The 20,982-nt window shown below is 43.7% G+C and overlaps 3 protein-coding genes across 3 annotated transcripts; 2 read left to right on the forward strand and 1 right to left on the reverse strand.

The window, feature by feature from the left end:
* Positions 1–4,848: 4,848 nt before the first annotated feature.
* zgc:122979 (uncharacterized protein LOC641576 homolog) lies at positions 4,849–8,527 on the forward strand. The gene is made up of 4 exons (XM_063889814.1): positions 4,849–5,024; positions 5,738–5,996; positions 6,367–6,902; positions 7,779–8,527. The coding sequence occupies exons 1-4, from the start codon at positions 4,917–4,919 to the stop codon at positions 8,010–8,012; spliced, it is 1,137 nt and encodes a 378-aa protein (XP_063745884.1). The 5' UTR covers positions 4,849–4,916; the 3' UTR covers positions 8,013–8,527.
* An 887-nt stretch (positions 8,528–9,414) lies between these two features.
* Positions 9,415–12,683, forward strand: hwa (huluwa). Its single transcript, XM_063890102.1, has 3 exons — positions 9,415–10,245; positions 11,028–11,226; positions 12,154–12,683. The coding sequence occupies exons 1-3, from the start codon at positions 9,667–9,669 to the stop codon at positions 12,318–12,320; spliced, it is 945 nt and encodes a 314-aa protein (XP_063746172.1). The 5' UTR covers positions 9,415–9,666; the 3' UTR covers positions 12,321–12,683.
* Positions 12,684–15,476: 2,793 nt separating this feature from the next.
* Positions 15,477–20,650, reverse strand: atp5fa1 (ATP synthase F1 subunit alpha). Its single transcript, XM_063889951.1, has 11 exons — positions 20,509–20,650; positions 19,248–19,323; positions 18,964–19,133; positions 18,186–18,359; positions 17,825–17,991; positions 16,981–17,281; positions 16,671–16,895; positions 16,481–16,588; positions 16,155–16,299; positions 15,777–15,927; positions 15,477–15,697 (listed from the first exon to the last, which is right to left on the reverse strand). The coding sequence occupies exons 1-11, from the start codon at positions 20,566–20,568 to the stop codon at positions 15,619–15,621; spliced, it is 1,656 nt and encodes a 551-aa protein (XP_063746021.1). The 5' UTR covers positions 20,569–20,650; the 3' UTR covers positions 15,477–15,618.
* Positions 20,651–20,982: the final 332 nt, after the last annotated feature.

The following is a 20,982-nucleotide window of genomic DNA, read 5'->3' on the forward strand; positions in this document are numbered from 1 at the left end:
GTCATTGTCTGATTGGTCCATTTCAGAATAATATCTCTGATATGTTTTATAATGATTGATCATTAAAGTGTTCTCAGAGCTGGTAAAGGTGCAGCTAGTTTGAATGGCTTTGTATACTGCAGGGTAGCTGCTGGATTTACTGCAGGTGAACTGAAGTCTGATTTAAGGGAGATTATATTTACCATCATTAATCCAAATCTGCCTAGCAACTAAAGGTATTCATAAATGTAGTGGAGTAAAAGTCCAAGATCTGAGTACTTCTCCACCTCTGGAAACATCCACATTTCAGAGGATAGTGGAGAGCATCTGAGGACAAAGGAAAGAAGGGTTTTATATAAAGCACAGCAGAGAGGTGAAGAGAGCCGATCAGAGGAAACAAAGGCACAGATTGCGCTGCAGCAGGCGGTGATGGATTCTGTTTGGCAGAGAAAAGGGTGTTGGGTTGTTGTTGCTGGGGGAGCACTTTATGAAATCTGCTGCTCACTGTCTGATGAAACGCTCAATCAACTCACAGCAAGGTGTGCTGCTGAGACTAGAGCAAGGCTTCTGTTAGGAATATGTAAATGACCTGTGCCTTCTCTTAGACAAAGATATCCTCCCGTCGGTTCACATGCATGCTTTTTATGAATTCCTGGGTCTCAGAGGATCATAGACGTCTTGTTTGATCCCATAGGCATCATATGAGCCAAAATTGCTGTTTGACATCTATTTTACTCTTTTTAACAACTGTAACATAAACTAGTACTGACAAAGTGAGTACAGAGGAAATAAAGAGGCCCTATTACAGGTTCATATTTGTATTTTGTGCCTCTACTGTGCGGCCGAACAGACCTTCACGACTCAGGAAAGAGAGTTTAAAAATATATTGATATTTCTCCCTGCTGTCTGCTCAGACACACTCCAGACAGTCACCTGACAGAGCCCCTGTCCTCAAATGGCTTTCCAGGAGCCCACGCCTTCTGAATATTAAAGCTGAGCAGGAGAGGATGGGGAGTTAGTGGGATATTTCATAGCGATTAAAAGAGTCCTCTCCTGCTGATGTTCAGGTGTATATCAGTATGTAGAGTCTCTACTTTAAAGAGTCCTCTCCTGCTGATGTTCAGGTGTATATCAGTATGTAGAGTCTCTACTTTAAAGAGTCCTCTCCTGCTGATGTTCAGGTGTATATCAGTATGTAGTGTCTCTACTTTAAAGAGTCCTCTCCTGCTGATGTTCAGGTGTATATCAGTATGTAGTGTCTCTACTTTAAAGAGTCCTCTCCTGCTGATGTTCAGGTGTATATCAGTATGTAGAGTCTCTACTTTAAAGAGTCCTCTCCTGCTGATGTTCAGGTGTATATCAGTATGTAGCGTCTCTACTTTAAAGAGTCCTCTCCTGCTGATGTTCAGGTGTATATCAGTATGTAGTGTCTCTACTTTAAAGAGTCCTCTCCTGCTGATGTTCAGGTGTATATCAGTATGTAGTGTCTCTACTTTAAAGGGTCCTCTCCTCCTGATGATGTTGAAAACAGAGTAACTGGATTATCAACGCTGTTTGATCTTGATCTGAAAGTATGATGATAATGATGCACAGTGTTCCTGTATGTCCCAGGACATACAGGAACACTGTGCATGTACCCCGTCCTCCTCCTCCTCCTCCTCCTCTTCCTCGACTCTGCAGCTTGGCACTTTAATTATCGCTATTTTGTCTGAGACTGACAGGCACTTTGTCTGTGTTCCTCTGAGAGAGACAGAGTGAATGTGTGAGGAACAGTCAGACTGTTCCCGTGGGCTGAGAGAGGGAAAATGATTCACCGCTTCTCTCTGTGAATAGAACATGTAAGAGGTGCGATGTGCTGCATGACGCTGCGGCGGGCAACATGTTTCATACCAAATTTGTCTCGTGCTTCCTGTGAGACGAGCGGAGAATCCTCTGGAAACTCCGGCAGCCATTGGATGTAAAAGAGCATCAGAGCCGAGGAAGCAGTGCCATGTATGTAGAGCTCCGTGGTGTGAGCCGTAAACGGGAAAACACACGGGAGGAGAAGCGTTCCAGCGGGGGATAATGGTGCGCTTCATCCTCGGGGTGGCCTTTTGAAGGGATGATACATCAGCTCACACCACGATGAGTGTGTGAGAGGTTTTTTACACACGTTTTAACAATCCGGGGACATCACACAAGCCCTTAGAGATACTCAGAAATAAGATTTCTGGTTTTTCCTTCATGACCTGTGTGCTAGTTTAAAGACTGTCCCGTACATTTCCCTGAGAAGAGGTTTTTATATATTTACTTTTGCTTAAAGATAAGGGTTTTCTGGTTGCTTTTGGAAGCTTTGAGGGTTTTTTAAGACTTTTTTTGATTAATTTATTTCTCAAAAAGACGTCTTTCTTAATATTTAACTTTGCAGCAGCATGACAAACTAAGTACTGCACATAATTACATATAAAAAGAGAACAAAATGAACAATTATACAATATATAATCTCAAAATAGCAGTTACAACAGAATTAAAAGAGTGAAAATATAGAAGTTGACCCTGAAGATAAGAATATGTAACTTATCTGTCACTATTTAGGGCTTAATTACAGCTAACACAATCTAAAAGTGGGATATTATTATCATTTAGTGTGCAAGAATGGCATAGCACATTAAATATAGAGTCAAATGTACAGGTGAAGGTGCATTTTGAAGACTCTAACTGTACTGTAAGACAAGGATCAAACAAAGAGTCAGGGCTGGGTTTATTATGAGGTACTGCATTTTATTAATTGCATAATGGTGCTTATAAAATCCCAGTAAACTAAATTAATATCTAAAACAACAAGAAAATAAAAAGGAAAAAACCAGATTAAAATATTGTTGAATAAAATGATAAAAAATCTTTACGTGAAGTAAAAAAATAAATGCTAAAAATTCAATAAAATAACTAGAAATGGCTTAAATTGTTCTGCGTTCAGTTTCTTTCTCTTTATTCTGCATATCTGTAGAACTGAAAATGATCTTAAGTCTCTCAAGACGAGATTTTGTACAATCATTATGTCATCTGACTGGTTTCTGGCAGGTTAAACAGCCTCCCTCCATCAATCAACAGGATTTCTAGGTGATTTTTCACAGCAGGAAGATGTGATGAAGACTCACCAAACAACACAAAGCCTTTTCTTCTCCAACACATTTCAGTTACATAACCTGGAGCTGCCTGTTCCCTGCACAGCTGCTGCTCTCACCGGCTCATCGCTTCGCTCTCATTGTCCAAGACGCTGAACATGATGCGGAGGAGGACGCACTTACACACACACACCTGCACCGTCTAATGGAAGCCAGCCTCCATTCAACACACACAGCCTCTGTGGAGCTCGTTGACCTCTGCAGTGAAGCTCCATCAAAACAACTCTCTGGCTGTGAGTTAAATTCAGCCACCGGGAAATAAATAGAAACTTTTAAAGGACTGTAATTTGCTGCACTTTGAAGCTTTATTATCAAAAGGCACTCGAGTTCCTCTCCCACACACTTTATATTTAGATATTTGAGGAGTAAAAACATCCAATACAGCACAGAAAATATGTTACTTCATCAAGAAGGAGAGGACTCTTTAAAGTAGAGACTCTACATACTGATATACACCTGAACATCAGCAGGAGAGGACTCTTTAAAGTAGAGACACTACATACTGATATACACCTGAACATCAGCAGGAGAGGACTCTTTAAAGTAGAGACACTACATACTGATATACACCTGAACATCAGCAGGAGAGGACTCTTTAAAGTAGAGACGCTACATACTGATATACACCTGAACATCAGCAGGAGAGGACTCTTTAAAGTAGAGACACTACATACTGATATACACCTGAACATCAGCAGGAGAGGACTCTTTAAAGTAGAGACACTACATACTGATATACACCTGAACATCAGCAGGAGAGGACTCTTTAAAGTAGAGACACTACATACTGATATACACCTGAACATCAGCAGGAAAGGACTCTTTAAAGTAGAGACTCTACATACTGATATACACCTGAACATCAACAGGAGAGGACTCTTTAAAGTAGAGACGCTACATACTGATACACACCTGAACATCAGCAGGAGAGGACTCTTTAAAGTAGAGTCACTACATACTGATATACACCTGAACATCAGCAGGAGAGGACTCTTTAAAGGAGAGACTACATACTGATATACACCTGAACATCAGCAGGAGAGGACTCTTTAAAGTAGAGACACTACATACTGATATACACCTGAACATCAGCAGGAGAGGACTCTTTAAAGTAGAGACACTACATACTGATATACACCTGAACATCAGCAGGAGAGGACTCTTTAAAGGAGAGACTCTACATACTGATATACACCTGAACATCAGCAGGAGAGGACTCTTTAAAGGAGAGACTCTACTGATATACACCTGGACATCAGCAGGAGAGGACTCTTTTAATTGATCATATCCCCTAACCTAGGTTCTTTATTGTGTATTTACTTCATGTCAGTGCAGGATTATAGGACATTTTAAAAGCTGCAGCTTAATGAAAGCCATTTGAGGACAGGGGCTCCATCAGGAGACTGTCTGGAGTTTGTCTGAGCAGACAGCAGGGAGAAATATATATAAAAACCTCTCTATCCTGAGTCGTGACTGTCTGCTCGGCTCTGCCTTCAAGAACTCCGGAAAGAAGTCTCCACAAGGAGAAGGAGGCAGCAACGTCCGGTTGATCATCACCGGAGAACCAATGGCTGCGCGCGAGGACACCGGTATCCCCTGCTGCGCGTCAGGAGGGAAGGGGCGGGGCCGGGGAAAGCTCGGTCACGGTGCGGGGGAGGGAGAGAGAGAGGGAGGGAAGAGAGGAGCTATTTAAACGCAGAGCCGAGCAGAGCAGAGACACACCGGAGCAGCTTCAGCACCACGGACAGAGACACAGCACTCACTGCCGGCACCATGGTTCTCATCTGGACTCAGTTTGGAGTGAAGCAGAAAAATGGCAACGTGAAATGCAAAGTGCGAGTGATGCACAGAGGAGACAGCTCCGGGTCCTCCTCATCAGGGGTAAGTGCACTTCCTATTTCCTTATGTACCTGTCTGTGTCAGCTCAACCAATCAATACTCAACTATAGTAAGGCAATGCTTTCCTGGAGACATAGCGGTGTGAGTGAGAAAGCTGACAGAGCGGAACATTTGGATGGATTATGGTTAATATATCTGGAATTTCGAAAGTTAAAGGAGGTAATAAGAAGAGTCAGAGCCGTGGTTTCCTTATTGAGCTGAACGTTTTGAATCATTTAACCGGGATTTCCGCCATAAAAATGTAGAAGAAGAAGCTAGATGTAAATGCTTCTAGAATTCACTCCACATGAGCATAATATTATATCGGCTGTAAATGGTTTTTGTGTACTGACTCTTAGTTCTGTTGCGGTGTTTTAACTCTAAAATGCAAAAGTCACCTCTCAGCCAATCGCTGCAGAGATCTCGGTCGTTGGGGCAAAAAAAAAAAAAAAGCTCCCCCTTTGCTACTCCCCCCCTCTCTCACACTGTATTGTTCATCAGCCTATAATATTCATGGATATGCATCTGCACAGCAACACAGGGAGTATTCCCACAGAGAGAGAGAGGGAGTTTCTTCTGCATATTAATATAAACAGTGCAGTTCATCCTCAGCCTTCTTGCAGCATGCACCACTTTCACATTCACATGCAAGAGAAGTGCATTCATTCACACGGTTTTTATGAATGTACTAAGTGTGACTGTTCTTGTTCCCACAGGAGAGCAGCAAGTCTGAGCCGGAAACCCCGTGCCTCGCCATCAAACCCACCGGCAAAGACTTCTACAAAGTCCTGGGAGTCTCCCCTGACTCCAACGAGGACGAGATCAAGAAGGCCTACAGGAAGATGGCTCTGAAGTACCACCCGGATAAGAACAGCGACGCAGACGCAGAGGACAAGTTCAAAGAGATCGCCGAGGCCTACGAGATCCTGAACGACCCCAAGAGGAGAAGCATCTACGACCAGTTTGGAGAAGAAGGTGAGCATTCATGAGCACAAGTTAGAGAGATTTAATAGGAACTGACGTCTGGTTATGCTGGGGCATTAAATATTCACGGAGGCTAAGTACTGGGGTGCAGTGGGAGGATCATGACTGAGAAACTGCCTTTTGAAACCGGCTTAACGTCAGCTGTGGGGCTTATAAATGATTCAGCAGAGAGAGAGTTCTTCCTGAGAACTCCTGCAGAATTTGCATGAAAGCAAACCAGAATGGAGAGCCATAAATCTGCAGGTTTAGCGACTGATGGGGAGTTTAGTCACCACACACAGCAATCTGAACAAAGAGGGAACATTGGCAGGGAAGATAAGAAATAAAATAATGATTTTAATGAATCTTTCTGTTTTCCCAGGTCTTAAAAATGGAGCCTCAACCAGAGAAGGGAAAGTCTTCCGCAACAACTTCCCCACCGACCCCCACGCCACCTTCTCCACCTCCTTCCACGGCTCCGACCACTTCGACATCTTCTTCGGCAACGAGGCCGAGGAAGACGACCTCTTCAACCCCTTCAGGCGCTTCCCCTTCAGCCATGTCGGCGGCGAGGGGGGGCTGCGGAGAGGCCAGCGGCGGCTGCAGGGCGACGAGGTGGTGCACGACCTTCTGGTGACCCTGGAGGAGGTGATGCAGGGCTGCACCAAGCACGTGAAGATCACCCGCAGCCGCCTGAACCCGGACGGCCGCAGCCTGCGGTCCGAGGAGAAGGTGCTGAACGTGGTGGTGAAGAAAGGCTGGAAGGCCGGGACCAAGATCACCTTCCCCAGGGAGGGGGACGAGACGCCCAACAACACCCCCGCAGACATCTCCTTCATCCTGCGGGACCAAGAACACCAGCAGTACAAGAGGGAGGGATCCAACATCGTCTTCACTGCCCAGATCACGCTCAAAGAGGTGGGTTAGGTGCATCTGTGTCAGGGTTCAAAGGCTTTAGTGTCATAATCAGGGTCTATAAATCCACTATGTATATATAAGTAGACATTCTATGCCGCGTACACCCCCTCAGATAAAGGCTCACCTCCACCCACCACTTCCTCTGTGTTATGTAAAAGAAACCAGAGAAAATGAATTACAGAAAGGCTGCAAAAAGACACAAACCGGAAGGAGGATCCGAGCCAAGACCAGGGATAGATTGATTATATTCTCCGGAGGGAACACAGTGTTCTGCTGCAGGGGCCCCCTAGTTCACCATAAGCTGACAGATCCCCCCCACCACCAGCAGCAGCAGCAGCAGCAGCAGAATCCTGCCCACGTTAGTTACCTCACCGGCTCCTGCAGAGAGCGAGAGGAATCAGGGTCTATATTTAGCCTCAGCGCTGACCGCCCCCACCAATCACACCTCACTCTCAGCTACTATCTGCAGACTCCTCCGCCACAGAGAGGCTGCTTTGGCTCGTTCAACTCTCACTTCTAGTAAGCCCACGCACAGATTAGCAAGCCTCGCAGTCACAGAGAATGACATTTCAAAGAGCCCCCTCCATCTTCCTCTGGCTCACTTCACTCCCACACAGAGGCTGCAAAATAGACCGGCGATTACAACATCTGTAACCCCGTCTGTTTGTTGCATAACACAGAGAGCAGAAACCATATTGAACAAGATGTCTTATATATAGTATATCTATGTTGAATTGTTGGGACTTCATTACCACACCTATGACACAATAAAGCCTCTGAATCCTGGAACGGTTTTAGAACAGACCAGCACATTGATCCGTCCGGAAGCGTCATAAAACATGTTCTTAATATGTCTTCTTCTTCCCTGTCCTCCAGGCTCTCTGCGGCTGCACAGTAAACGTCCCGACCCTCGACAGCCGGATGATGCCTCTCCCCTGCAGCGATGTGATCAAACCCGGAGCTGTGCGGCGGCTCAGGGGCGAGGGGCTTCCTCTGCCCAAAAGCCCGTCCCAGAGAGGCGACCTGGTGGTGGAGTTCCAGGTGATTTTCCCCGACAGGATCCCGCCTCAGTCCCGGGAAATCATCAAGCACAGCCTGGCCCAGTGCTAGCTCGCCTTTAGCTCTGTGTGTTGTTCTCAATTCACAAGCCTTCGCCCGAGGTGCTAACACGGAGAAAAGTGGTGCTTTAGCGAAGGTCAGAGAGGAGCCGACTGCCTGCAGGCGACCGCACAACAGCGCCTGAGCAGAGAGGGAATGAGGAATGGGGTCTTTGGTATCTGAGGGCGTCCATTGACTCTACAGCCTTTTGTTTTATTTAAATCAAAGGTTATCCGTACTGTTATACCTTATACCAGTGTGCTATTCAAGTCTGTATAGACTTCCTTAAGAGCTGAAACAGGTCTAAAGTTATATGGTGCTCATATGACGGATCTTTTGCATTGATTTATTACAATAGCAAAATATATAACTTGTGTACAAGGATCTACTTTGTCTACAAAATGCAAAAAAGTTGTCTCTAAGAGAGATTCATATGTCAAATGTTCTATTGAATTATTTGAAATGTTTGTATATAAATCTGTATTATTACCTGACGGACATGTTTGAAAAGCATGAAAATAAAGAGAAAAAACACACTTTGATTTTCTGTTTCTGTGATAGACATGCGGTGGTGTATAAGTGGACTTTATCAGTCCTCAACAAACCATAAGACACCACAGTCCATAAGAATAAGCACGATTAAGAGGGTGCATGGATTATGAAACAATGGGTACAAACATGGAAAAGTACGGTGGCCCACAGGAGAAAATATCAAAACACAAATGTACCAAAAAACAGCAAATCAAGAAACGTCTTGACTTTTAGTTTGTGTCTCAAATGAGTGTTGAGGAATAGCTGTTAGTGTGGAGGTTCAGGATCCAGGTGATCGGATCAGAAAATACAAGATAAGAATCAAACAGATATTGAAATCTAATCTCATGTCCATTTTAAGGATAAATATCACTCAATCAAACTGTTATGTACAAAGATCTGGTGTGAACAGCCCTTTCTCATTTCATGCAAGTTCTTTTTTGTTTTCGGCATTTTCACTTGTGTTTGTGGCACATCTTTATGGTCCTTTTGCATCTTTATGGTCCTTTTGCATCTTTCTGTTGTCATTATTCACATATTTTGTCATTTTGCATATTTAATAATCATTTTGAGACTATTTCCAGTCATTTCCTGCATCTTTTTAATTGTCTTTGTGAGCATTTTGGTGTCTCTTTGCAGACGTTTGCATCTCACTGTGGTTTTTGGGACTTTTCATAGCTTTTTTTGTGTCAATCTGTTTCCATTTGGAGTCATTTCAGTCCGGGGTCCCTTAAACTGCCTGGTATAAACCCCTTTAGTAATGCATCCATGAGGACATGAATATAATCCCTGCAGAACTCTGATAGTGCTGCAGGAGTCTGGCTCTCTGCTGTCCTCTAGTGGTGACTTCCTGCCTCACCAAACATCCTGCACATGATAGGACACACCTGTGGATCTGTAGTTCATGGAGCCGCAAACTGAGTGAGAGTTGCATAGTGTCAGATCCAGCTTTGCTAGTGAACTAAAATGAAGACAAGGGGCGAGAAAGACCACAGCCCCAGTTGGAGACTGTATGCACGTGAGAGGCAGCTTCGCATGATGCATCAGATACACAACTCTCTGAGGCACACAGTAATCCACATTGATTGACACACCTGTGCTCAGATGCGACGTGACACATCAATTGAGATCAGCAATGTCTCAGGTAATCCAGAGCCCCCAACCAAATCTGGAGCCAGGTTTCCCTGTGACTAACCTGACCCTGGTGGTGCTCCTGCTGATCCCCTGTGTGGTGGTTCTGCTGCTGCTCAACTGCCTGTTTCTGGGCTACAAGTTCCTGATCCTGTCCCAGAAGAAGGTGCAGGGGGACGGGGAGGAGATGCTGCTGCAGTCATGCTCCCTGCAGAGATCCGGGAGGCTCTCAGGGGGGGTTTTCCCCGCTCTGCGGGACGTGAGGAGAGCCTACCTGTCTCTATCCGAGCCCATCCTGCCCCACCCGGTCACCTCCTCCCGGGCTTCGTCCAGGGAGAGGGTCGGTGGGGTGGAGCACCGGACCCGGCTCCTGAGGCCAGATGGGGCCACAAGGTCCCTGAGGACGCCGAGCTCCATCCGGGCCTCCTCCTCTGCGGCCGGGCTCAGCCCGAGACTCCACCTGCCCTCCGGGTCTCACAGCACCGGAACAAGGAGGTGGTGCAAGAGCGCTCCGGTGTTACCGCAGTCCAGTGACTCTGAGGCGGAGACCAGAGTGAACCTGGTCCCGCCAAACTCTCCAACGGTGAGTTACTGAGGGGGGGCAAAGAAGCAGGGAGAGGCCCCCTGAGAGCAGGACACTGTGCCAGTATTCTGAAGGAGTGCAGGAGCAGTTAGAGAACATGCATCCATAACTCCTGCAGGAGCCTCAGCATGTTATGCTAGTGTTAGCATTAGCACTTATATAAACAACTGTACAAATGCATGAGAATAAAAACAACAAAATAAATGTAAGTTAGCAAATGATACAAAGATCAGTGATAATGGATTTAAAATGTTTGTGTTAAAAAACCAAGAAAATAAATGAGCAAAAAAATGAACGGAACTAAAGTCAAAAATCTCACATCAAAATAGCTTTCCTACTTTTCCTGTTTGTGCTTCATGCAAAGACTTAACTATAGTAGCCTAACAATGTTAAATATGACATAGGTGTGTCAGTTGATATTTGCATATTCCTTTATTTCTAAACGAAGTGTCATTAAGTAATCAGAAACCAAGTGATGGGATTTTGAGGGACTGGAAATCTGGTTTGTCATTGTTAATAACCTATCCTGCTCATTTGGTTTATTCCAAACTAAATGGAAGAGTAAAACCTGCATCTTTTACAGCAGTAAGGTTAAAGCTCTCATTAACTTGTAGCTGAAATCAATGATATGTCAAGGTAATCATCGATGAAGGTTGGTGAGCAAGAAATCTGCAGAAAATATCTGATTATTCCGCTTAAAAAACGAACGTCTACCCAAAATCTGACCTCCATTATAAAGTAAACGCTTTTTAAAGGGTGAGGTCTGTCCTTTGTTTCCACAGCAGGAGGTCCAACATGAGGTTCACCTCCGTCGCAGCAGTACTCCTGAGATGCTGAGCGGCGTGAGTCCGGGTGTAGCGGTGCTGGTGTTTGACAAAGTGGAGATGGAGTGTGAGTTCAGTAACGCTCCGTCAGAGGAGTCCGGTCGGAACACGTCTGCAGTCGGCCCTGGACTGGACAGTGACTTCGGTGCCAGTGCAGGTACAGCCCTGTCCCCTTCAGCCAGAAATAGGACATTAATATCTAATAAGTAGACTGAGGGTGCAGTGTGGGGGTGTCATGTTTGCATAAGAGCTCAAATGTGAGGAAAAGGATGTTAGAGAAATGCTGTTTGTGATTGTTGTCTATTCCCAACTTGTCTTACTTTCTCTAATAAAGGTTGTAGAGAGATGCAAAAGCATATCATTTCTCTCCAATATCTCGACTGATATCGCAATTCAAATTCTGCCTATGCTTTATAATACCTTTATTTGTTTAGCACTCCTCTAGAGAAAGTGCTTTTAAAATACTAAACGACAACCACAATGAAATACAGTTACTCTGATCATAGTACATTAAATGCTTTTCAGAATGGGAACAAAACAAAGTGAGAAATCCCACAGCAACAAAAGCTTTCCTGTGAAATGTGTTTTATGCAAAATATTTAAATATAGTTGCAATGATAAAAATAATCAAACTAACTGAATAAATAGTGTGCAGACAGTCAAAGCGCATCATAAGAAAATAAATTACAACAAATGTGCACCGTGAACGCTTTCCTTTTGGAGAGATCCGAGGATAACTTTAGGGGAGGTTATGTGATACTAAACAGTATCTCCAATTTCCAAATGCTGGTAAAAGTACTCAAACAGCATGTGTAGAAATATATATTTATAAGGTGTATTATAATACTGTGTGTCAATCGTTTCAAGTTACCTCTTTGTAGGCAAATTGGACAAGTGCAATATCTATCTAAATCACCGTAAGAGCAATATTTGGTAAAGGCAACACATCTTTCAAAACATCAAGTCACAAGAAACAGAAACTAATATGTGGCTGCAATTTTCCTGACTGATTTTTAACGACCTGTCTGGATATGACTCATTGAACAAAGTAAAGTATTGATTTCCGCTCCTGGTTCCTCCCCAGGAGTGTCCCTGCGGATCCTGTCTGCAGACAGCGACGGCCTCTCTAACGGCGTCCTGTCCTCGGCTCTGGAGTGGGACTACTACGACCCCTGCTACGTCAAACAGAACAACGTGCACAAACACAAGCACCATCGACCCGCCGTGCACACCAAGCAGTACTGGGTGTAACACCTTTTAAATGTTATTTATTTCTTAATTTATTTTATTATTTAAATAATCCATACATGTCTTAAGTTTGTGTCACTGAGAATGTAATCCGCACATTGTGTAAATGCACTCTGACACCGAGTTTGTTCAGATTATGAGATATTAACCACGCACTTCTTCACTCGTGTTATTATGAAATGTTTAATATGCACTTCTTCACTCAAATGATTCTAAATTAGGTCACTTCTTCGTGTTAACAGGATCACATGGTTCTGGATTTCATATTCACTCACTTAAGAGTTTATATTCACTGTTATGATTTACATGTTTTCAGTCACTGAGTAATAAAGACTAATTTAGAATTAAGTGCTTGTTGATTATCTTTCCAATTAAGCTTGTGGTTAAACAATATTACATTATAAACCAATAACTCAGTTTAAAACGCCGACATGTAACCATGTTCCTGAGAACAAAAATGTAAGTAATTTGCATAGAAATATAACATATTTTCCACTTTTACTTCATTAAATCCTTTAAATCCTTTTGTCCAGATCATAAATACAATTTCTAAATATCTAGTTTCAAAGTCTAGGTTGTGTCCCAGATTAGAAACCTCGATTTCTATCATTTTTATTTTATTTTTGCAGGAAATTGCATGTATAATCTGTCTCAATCTGGTAGAAAAATACAAAACAACAACATTTTAACACCAGGGGCTCCAAATTGAAAGCCTGTTATTATAGAAAGCCTTATTTCATACCGTAATTGCTGTGGGGTTCTGATAGGAATATTTTTGGCGTAACAATTTATAATAGACTAGTAGAATGAAATCCAAAAATGATGGAAAAATAAAAACATATGATTTGAGGGTTCCAGTTTCCCTCCACACCAGCAGAGGGCGCTGCACGCTAAGTGTTTGGTAGGTTTTGTCCTTCGCATTATATAACAAATACTTGTACCATAGATGTTCCTCTACACATTTAACCTATTTAATAATATCTTTTCGATTCTAAGGAGTAGAAATAGATCAGATAGCCCCGGAGTCGCTGGAACTGAAGCTTTCCAGCGACTCACAGCAGCCAATAGGAACGCTCAGAGCAGTTTGACGGTGCCTTACACTGTGCGGGATTGGTTGATTTGTGTGTCCGTCAAGTAAATCTTGGCCGGCTCTGAACTGACCAATGGACGCTCAAGAAATCAATAAGGACCCTCCCACCAAGTCTGTGTTGAAGAGAGAGAGACACACAGGTAATGGCCCCTGGTATTTGTCAAGCGGATGGACACCAGGGAAGTCTCCATCTGCTCCACCGTCCATGAGGCATACTCCGGCGACACCGTGCAGAGAAAGCAGAAGCAGAAAGATGGCTCCTGGACCCGAGTAGAGACCCATGTCCCACACCTGTTGCTAAGCACAACGAACACATGGGAGGAGCCTATCGGTCGGATCAGCTGTTACAGTACTCCTCTGCGAAGCACAAAGCCATGCGCTGGTACAGGAGCATCTTTTATCACTTCCTGGACATCACCACTACCAACAGCTTCATTTTGTACAAGGAAGTCTGTCTGTCCCAACAGAAGAAGCCCATGACACACAGAGCGTTCATCGTGGAGCTGAGTGCTGAGCTCTGTGACAACCCGGTCCATACAGCTCCAGCCCGGGCCCCTGCAGCTCGTCTGCCTGTGTCCATCGCTGATGTGCAGGCAGTGAGCAGCAGCCAGCGGGCCACCACAGGTCGCCGGAGATGTGAACACTTCCACATCCAAGGCAGGAGGATGATGTGGCCCTTTGTCTCTTACCAGGGCTGAACCAGAGTGTTTTCACATTCATAATAAATAGTTGGTGGAAAAAGTTCTGATTTGATTTCTTTGTACACATCACACTTCCCAAAAACCAGAGATCAAATGTTCAGCTTTAGAGCTGATTGTCTCACCGCACAGGGCTCTAAGGGGAGTGACTTGCATTTCTACTGTCCTGAACATTTTGATATGCTACACATGATTCACACAACTGATGCTTCTGAGCTTCTACTGTAGACGTTGGCACATGAAGAGACATCCTTATTCAGTGATTGGTTGTCATATTAAATCTGGAGATAAAGAAACCAGAAGGCCTGCCGTGAAACAAGAGAGCCCTTGATTTGGGGACCATTGTACAAAAACCTCCAAAGAAAATCCAGATTCAGTTCCTGAGAAATTTGAGTTGAATGCATGTTGTAGGATTCGATGCCTTAATTGCCTCCATTATAATAATTACTCTTCACTCAAAGTGGCGGTTAGATGGTTCTCCACGATGCGTCTGATCTGTAATGACACTGATTTCCGTCCATTATGTAAATCCATTGGTTAAGCTCCTCTCTCGTTAAAGCACTTTACTGACAAACTGCACTTAAGAACTGTTCGGATGATTTCATAGATACATCATTTCAGGTTTTTGTGCATGTAAATGGTCTGTAAAGGCTAAAATCCAAAACTTCTAATAAGAAAATATCTGGGTTTTGTGTAAACCGGGTAACAGGGTCTCAGCACCCTCAAACCAGAATGCAGATTCTCCCCCTAAGATGTTAAAGTGTTGCCAGGAAACCATATCTCTGTGGGTCAGAAAGGGTTTAATGAGTCCAGATATGGAGATGGGGTCAGATGTCTGGTCAGACGGCAGAGACAGCTTACGGAGAATAAATAGGGGATGGATGTCCGGTGGGTCTGCGGGGGACGAGTGGCAGGCAGCAGGCTGACACAGACTGAGATTTCTGATCCTTTCTTTACTCTCCTTTTTTCTGGAGAGGAAGTAAAGGAACCGGAGCTCTGGATCTATTTGTTGTTGGAGTGGAATATATGACTCAGCAGCTTTCAGACATGAAGGAGGTATAATGTTCCGCTTGGCTCTGATGCAGGATTTTCACTGGAAAGTGGGCGGGGCTTAATTTAGGTTGGAAGTGATGTCAGTGCATCGTGCTATATTTTTCTACAAAAAACCCTGAATATGAACCTGAAAATATTAGGGTAATAAGGCCCCTTTAAATCATAAAGGGTGTCTATAGTTTAGCGGCGTTGTTGGGTGCACTATATCTGACTTTGTTTTCAAACCTCTATCTGTTGAGGAAACTGAGGTGAGAGACTTCCTCTTCAAGACAAACACAAACAGAAAATGCTCAAACTCAAAAAACAGATGTGACGGAGTCGACTGGTTGGAATACTTTATTCTCCTTTAAGAGATATCTGTACATTAAAGATGAAGTGCCACTTATCTTTGTTGAAGTTCATAGAAAGTAAAACTGACGTTGCACTACGTGAACATGAAAACAACCGGAGCTGAGACGCTTTACTCAAAGCTGGAGAGGAAATTCAACACGACTTGCTTGAGTTTAGTATCGGACGCCTCGGAGATCTGACCGTCAGCCCTGCGATCGAGAACAGACACGTTAGAAATGCATTCAGAGTTATGAAGCACGAATGAACGCTGCAGGCACTGAGACTCACTTGATGGCGGACAGCAGCTCCTGCTGCTGGCTCAGGATGTGCTGCAGGAAGGCTTTCTCAAACCTGGTGATCTTGCTGGGCTCCATCTTGTCCAGGTATCCCCTCACACCAGCGTAGATGACCGTTACCTGCTCCTCAATAGCCATGGGAGCTGAAAGCAGACAAGACATAAGACAACTGCAGCAGATCTGGGGGGGGGGGGGGTTTAATGCATATCTAACCGCTGTAAGTAGCTCATAAGAGCGAGGGTCAGTCCTTTTAATCCTGAAAGATCTAGGGTATTCCAGCAGAGGGCATCGTCTGTTTACTGGTGGATCCATGCCAGCTTTATGTGCATCAGACAGGTGATCATTCCTCTACTGCATCATTTATACTCACAGTACTGTCCCTGCTTCAGGAGCTCAGTGAGACGGACCCCTCGGTTCAGCAGCTGCTGGGTGGCAGCGTCCAGATCAGATCCGAACTGAGCGAAGGCAGCGACCTCACGGTACTGAGCCAGCTCCAGCTTCATGGTACCGGCCACCTGGAGATAGACACAGATCGAAAAGTCAGAACCAGAGACATGTGGTGTGATAAATGCCAAATGACACGATTCTCAATACTATAACACAATAAATCCTTGTTCTCCAACATAGGACGACTATTTGGAACCGTAGTTTGGTTCTAGTGGTGAAATCTGACTGGTGATTACAGGTAGAGCTCACCTGCTTCATGGCCTTGGTCTGGGCAGCCGATCCGACACGTGACACGCTCAGACCGACGTTGATGGCCGGACGGATACCTTTGTAGAACAGCTCGGTCTCCAAGAAGATCTGAGGGACAGAAGCACTTATTTTAATCACTCAGAACAGGATTTACGTTGAGATGGAGAAGGTCCCGGGGTCCCGCCCTCACCTGTCCGTCAGTGATGGAGATGACATTGGTGGGAATGTAGGCGGACACGTCACCGGCCTGGGTCTCGATGACGGGCAGCGCCGTGAGGGAGCCGCCGCCGAAGTTGTCGTTCATCTTGGCGGCTCTCTCCAGCAGACGGGAATGCAGGTAGAAGACGTCTCCCGGGTAAGCCTCGCGACCGGGGGGGCGGCGCAGCAGCAGGGACATCTGGCGGTAGGCGACGGCCTGCGGGGAAACGAGAGGGGAGGGTTTAGGGGGTTTCTGTCATACCCTCAGGAAGGCTCTGAGGTCCAGATGAAAGGAAACCTACCTGCTTGGACAGATCGTCGTAGATGATGAGCGCGTGCTTGCCGTTGTCTCTGAAGTACTCTCCCATGGAGCAGCCGGAGTACGGGGCGAGGTACTGCAGCGGGGCGGCGTCCGAGGCGGTGGCCGACACCACGATGGTGTACTTCATGGCGTCGGCATCCGTCAGCCGCTTCACCAGCTGAGCCACGGTGGATCTCTTCTGGCCGATGGCGACATAGATGCAGTACAGCTTCTTCTTCTCGTCGGTGCCCTCGTTGAAGCGCTTCTGGTTGATGATCGTGTCCACAGCGATGGCGGTTTTGCTGCGACACAAAGATATAAAGACTAAGCACTGAAGCACAGAAGTCAAAAGAGTCGTTAGAGGATTTAAAACTACATTAATAATGACGATACTCATTTAAAAAATCAATAATTAAAGACTTTTGTTATTGTGTTTAACCCGGTATTTCTGCACAGCTACAGATTAGGCTACTCTAACTGTATTATTATTATTAATATTTGTAGAATTACATTTCAGAAACCCTGAAGGGAGGCAAACACAGACAAGTTAAATTCATAGAAAAAAGTGATTTTATAAAAATAATAACTCAAAATCTTTTTGTTCGATTTTTGACTCTAAAAAGTGTTTTAAAGGTTAAAAAAAAAGTCACATTAAGTAAACCTCGTTCCCATGTGCATGTGTTGATATGTAGATGTAAAACAGCCACTAAATGAAAGAAAACAGAACAATAAACATGTATAAAAGCATTTAGCAATAAGCTATAGTCAGAATACTTTGCTTTACTAAATTGTTTCCAACCCTTTATGAGCATTAACATTTCCCCTTTGACGGTGAGTCCTCTTACCCGGTCTGCCTGTCTCCGATGATCAGCTCTCGCTGTCCTCGGCCGATGGGGACCAGACTGTCCACGGCCTTGATGCCGGTCTGCATGGGCTCCCTCACGGAGATACGGGGGATGATGCCCGGGGCCTTCAGACCCACACGCCTACGGATGCTAGAGCCGAGGGGGCCCTGCGGGGGAGCGAGAGGAACAACGGGATCAGCAGGAGGCATTATAGCTTATTAATACTGACTGTGTATAAAGTCAAATACAGGTACAGTGTGATGATTATACAGTTAATTCTACAATGGAGCAAAATCCCTGGGATAAATAAAGTATTCTGATCTTAAATAAAAGATGTATTATTACTTTCATTATCTTTTACCTTTCCATCAATAGCGTTTCCCAGAGCGTCGACGACACGCCCCAGCAGCTCCTCTCCAACGGGAACGTCTACAATGGCTCCGGTCCTCTTCACGATGTCGCCCTCCTTGATCAGCTTGTCGTTACCGAACACCACAACACCAACGTTGTCCGGCTCCAAGTTCAGAGACATGCCCTGGAGAAGAGAAGAGACAAGGATACACGAGTCAAATGGCTGATCAAATAACAAGTAGACCGATTATTTTTGTACCTGTCGGGGAAAAGTTGCGGTCCTTACACTTTATTGAAACAGTGGTACTCTAGCTTGGAACCAGCGACTGAGAGCATTAATGTTTGCCAATTGGACTAGCTTACCAAACAGGGTTTTGTCTAAACCTGTTAAAACCCTTATAATGATCTTGACCTTCAACCAAAATTGAATCAGTCAATCTTTTAAAATGTAAATGTGTGCCTCATTTTAGGAAATACAAACTGTAGGGGATTTAGGATCCATTTAACTGTATCAATGTTTCAATTTAATGATCAGCAATTATTTATTTTTGATGCAGAGTAAAAAAACAAATACTTTAATTAATGCTTTTATTTTGAAAATCCTATTCCTCTTTTTCCCACAGAGCCCATTTACAAATTTGTCAAATCATTTTTAAGTTTCTTTGGATATAATATCCTCTCATATTGATCACAGGATTAGAATGAAAGTCATATTTTGGAAGCTTTTATGCAAATAATGTCTAATAAATCTATATAGTTTTGTCTGTGGTTTCCATCCTCAGTCTTACCTTCAGACCGGAAGAGAACTCCACCATCTCCTCCGCCTGCACGTTCCTCAGACCGTACACTCTGGCGATACCGTCACCGATGGACAGAACGCGACCGGTCTCCTCCAGGTCGGCGCTGGTGTCGGCTCCCAGGATCTTCTCCTCCAGGATGGACGACACCTCGGCGGTGCCTTTAGTGGGAGAGAAGGTGCACTGGTTAACAACTTGGGAAACACTGTTTGGTTCCAATTACCTCATTCTATTAAAAAGAGACAATATCTAATGCAGGTTTATGAAACACTGACCTGTCTTCTGCAGCCATGGGCGGCCGGTGTGGAGATTCTTCACTCCTACACATGCTGCAGCAACATTCTTGGAAACCTTTAGAACAATTACAAGTACAGAAATACATTTTAGGGGTCATGTTTCCAATTTAACTACTTTAACAGTCAAAAATATTATGTAACGCAGAATTTAAAACCAGGAAATAAACAGAACAATATCCAAAATCTGACACATGATCTAGTTTTCCATCACGATATTTATATGATAACCATTTATTTCGTAGCTTTTATGCAACACTTCACAAGGACTTTAGATCAGAACATCGGCAAGTGTTGTTTGAAGATCACCAGGTATTTAATTACTTTAGAATAAAAGATATGCCTGTTTCTTGCTTAAAAGAGATAGTCGATACAAGTCATCTTAACTCCTTTTATGGATGACATTTTACTGGAAATTGCCATTCGCATCTTAAATCTATGAGGACATTTCTCTTTATACAACTCCAAACTTATAAATACATTGAGAATGGCCACAGGTCAAACAGTTTTCAGGGTCACAAGGAAGTCCTCTACTCAAGGTAAAGATATAAACCATAACAGTAAAATACCAAGCTTAATTCCACCCTAATTAAACAAACAACTGTGCAAAGTGTAGCCTGGCAAGTGCATTTTCAATAAGATAGCATGAAAGCTAAAACTGCTAAAGTGAGACAAACCTGACCTCCAAATTACATTCGTGATTTACGCAACTTTAGCTCAGTCATATCCATTTAAAATGCAGCAAGACATAGTTTAAAGGTTAATTGCATGGTCTAATTACTCTTATTATTAAAATGCATTATCTTTCTGACAGCTGCTACCTATTTATGTTTCACATCTGGGAGTAAATAACCAGGAAAGTACAATATAAGGCTTTATGTCACCCTAAATAAATTCACTGTGCAAAATGTAAAGTGCAATTCCAATGGAAGTTAGCATGAAAGCTAAAAAAGCTAAGTGAGACAAACCTGACCTCCAAACTACATGCATCATAACTGCAATATAACTTAACCCTATCTATTTGAAATGCATTAAAACATTGTTTAAAGACTGTTAATGTCTAATAACTGTTAATAATGCACTTTATTCTGTTCTGACAGGAGGTTAACAGCGGTGTTTAGCAGAGTGAAGGGCCCGGTGTCCTCCAGACCGCCATGATTCTTAACTTTTATCTGATTAAATTGGGTATTTTTTTAGTCATTAAGACATATCTTTAAATATATAAGAAGGAAGAGTTGCTTACAAATCCTGCCCTTCTTGGCAGAGTGCGGGCCAGAGCCGCGGCGACGCGAACAGTCAGCATGTTGTCCTGCGGGTCTGAGCTCCCGGAGAGAGAAGGATGGCGGACAGGAGCTGCAGACTAGAGAAAGGTCACAGTGAACCGGAAGTACTTCAAAATAAAAGATCCTCGTCTTTTTATTTTTTTCAATTTTTCTTCCGGAGACATTTTCTTTTACTAAATCTTTAACTTTAAAGTTTAATATATACAAAATGACAGTGAAAGATATATACTGTTTTAGACATTTAATTATGACGTGAAATAAAACATATAATTATATTACACTCAATAAGGAATATGATAGCAATGATATTTAAACAAGTCACCAAAAACAGAAATAAGCAGAGGTGGAAGAAGTACTCAGATCTTGTAATTGAGTAAAATAAGTACTCAGATCTTCTACTTGAGTAAAAGTATAAGTACTCTGATCTTGTACTT

The sequence above is a fragment of the Eleginops maclovinus genome, chromosome 8, assembly GCF_036324505.1.
Source record: "Eleginops maclovinus isolate JMC-PN-2008 ecotype Puerto Natales chromosome 8, JC_Emac_rtc_rv5, whole genome shotgun sequence".
Classification (NCBI taxonomy): Eukaryota; Metazoa; Chordata; class Actinopteri; order Perciformes; family Eleginopidae; genus Eleginops; species Eleginops maclovinus.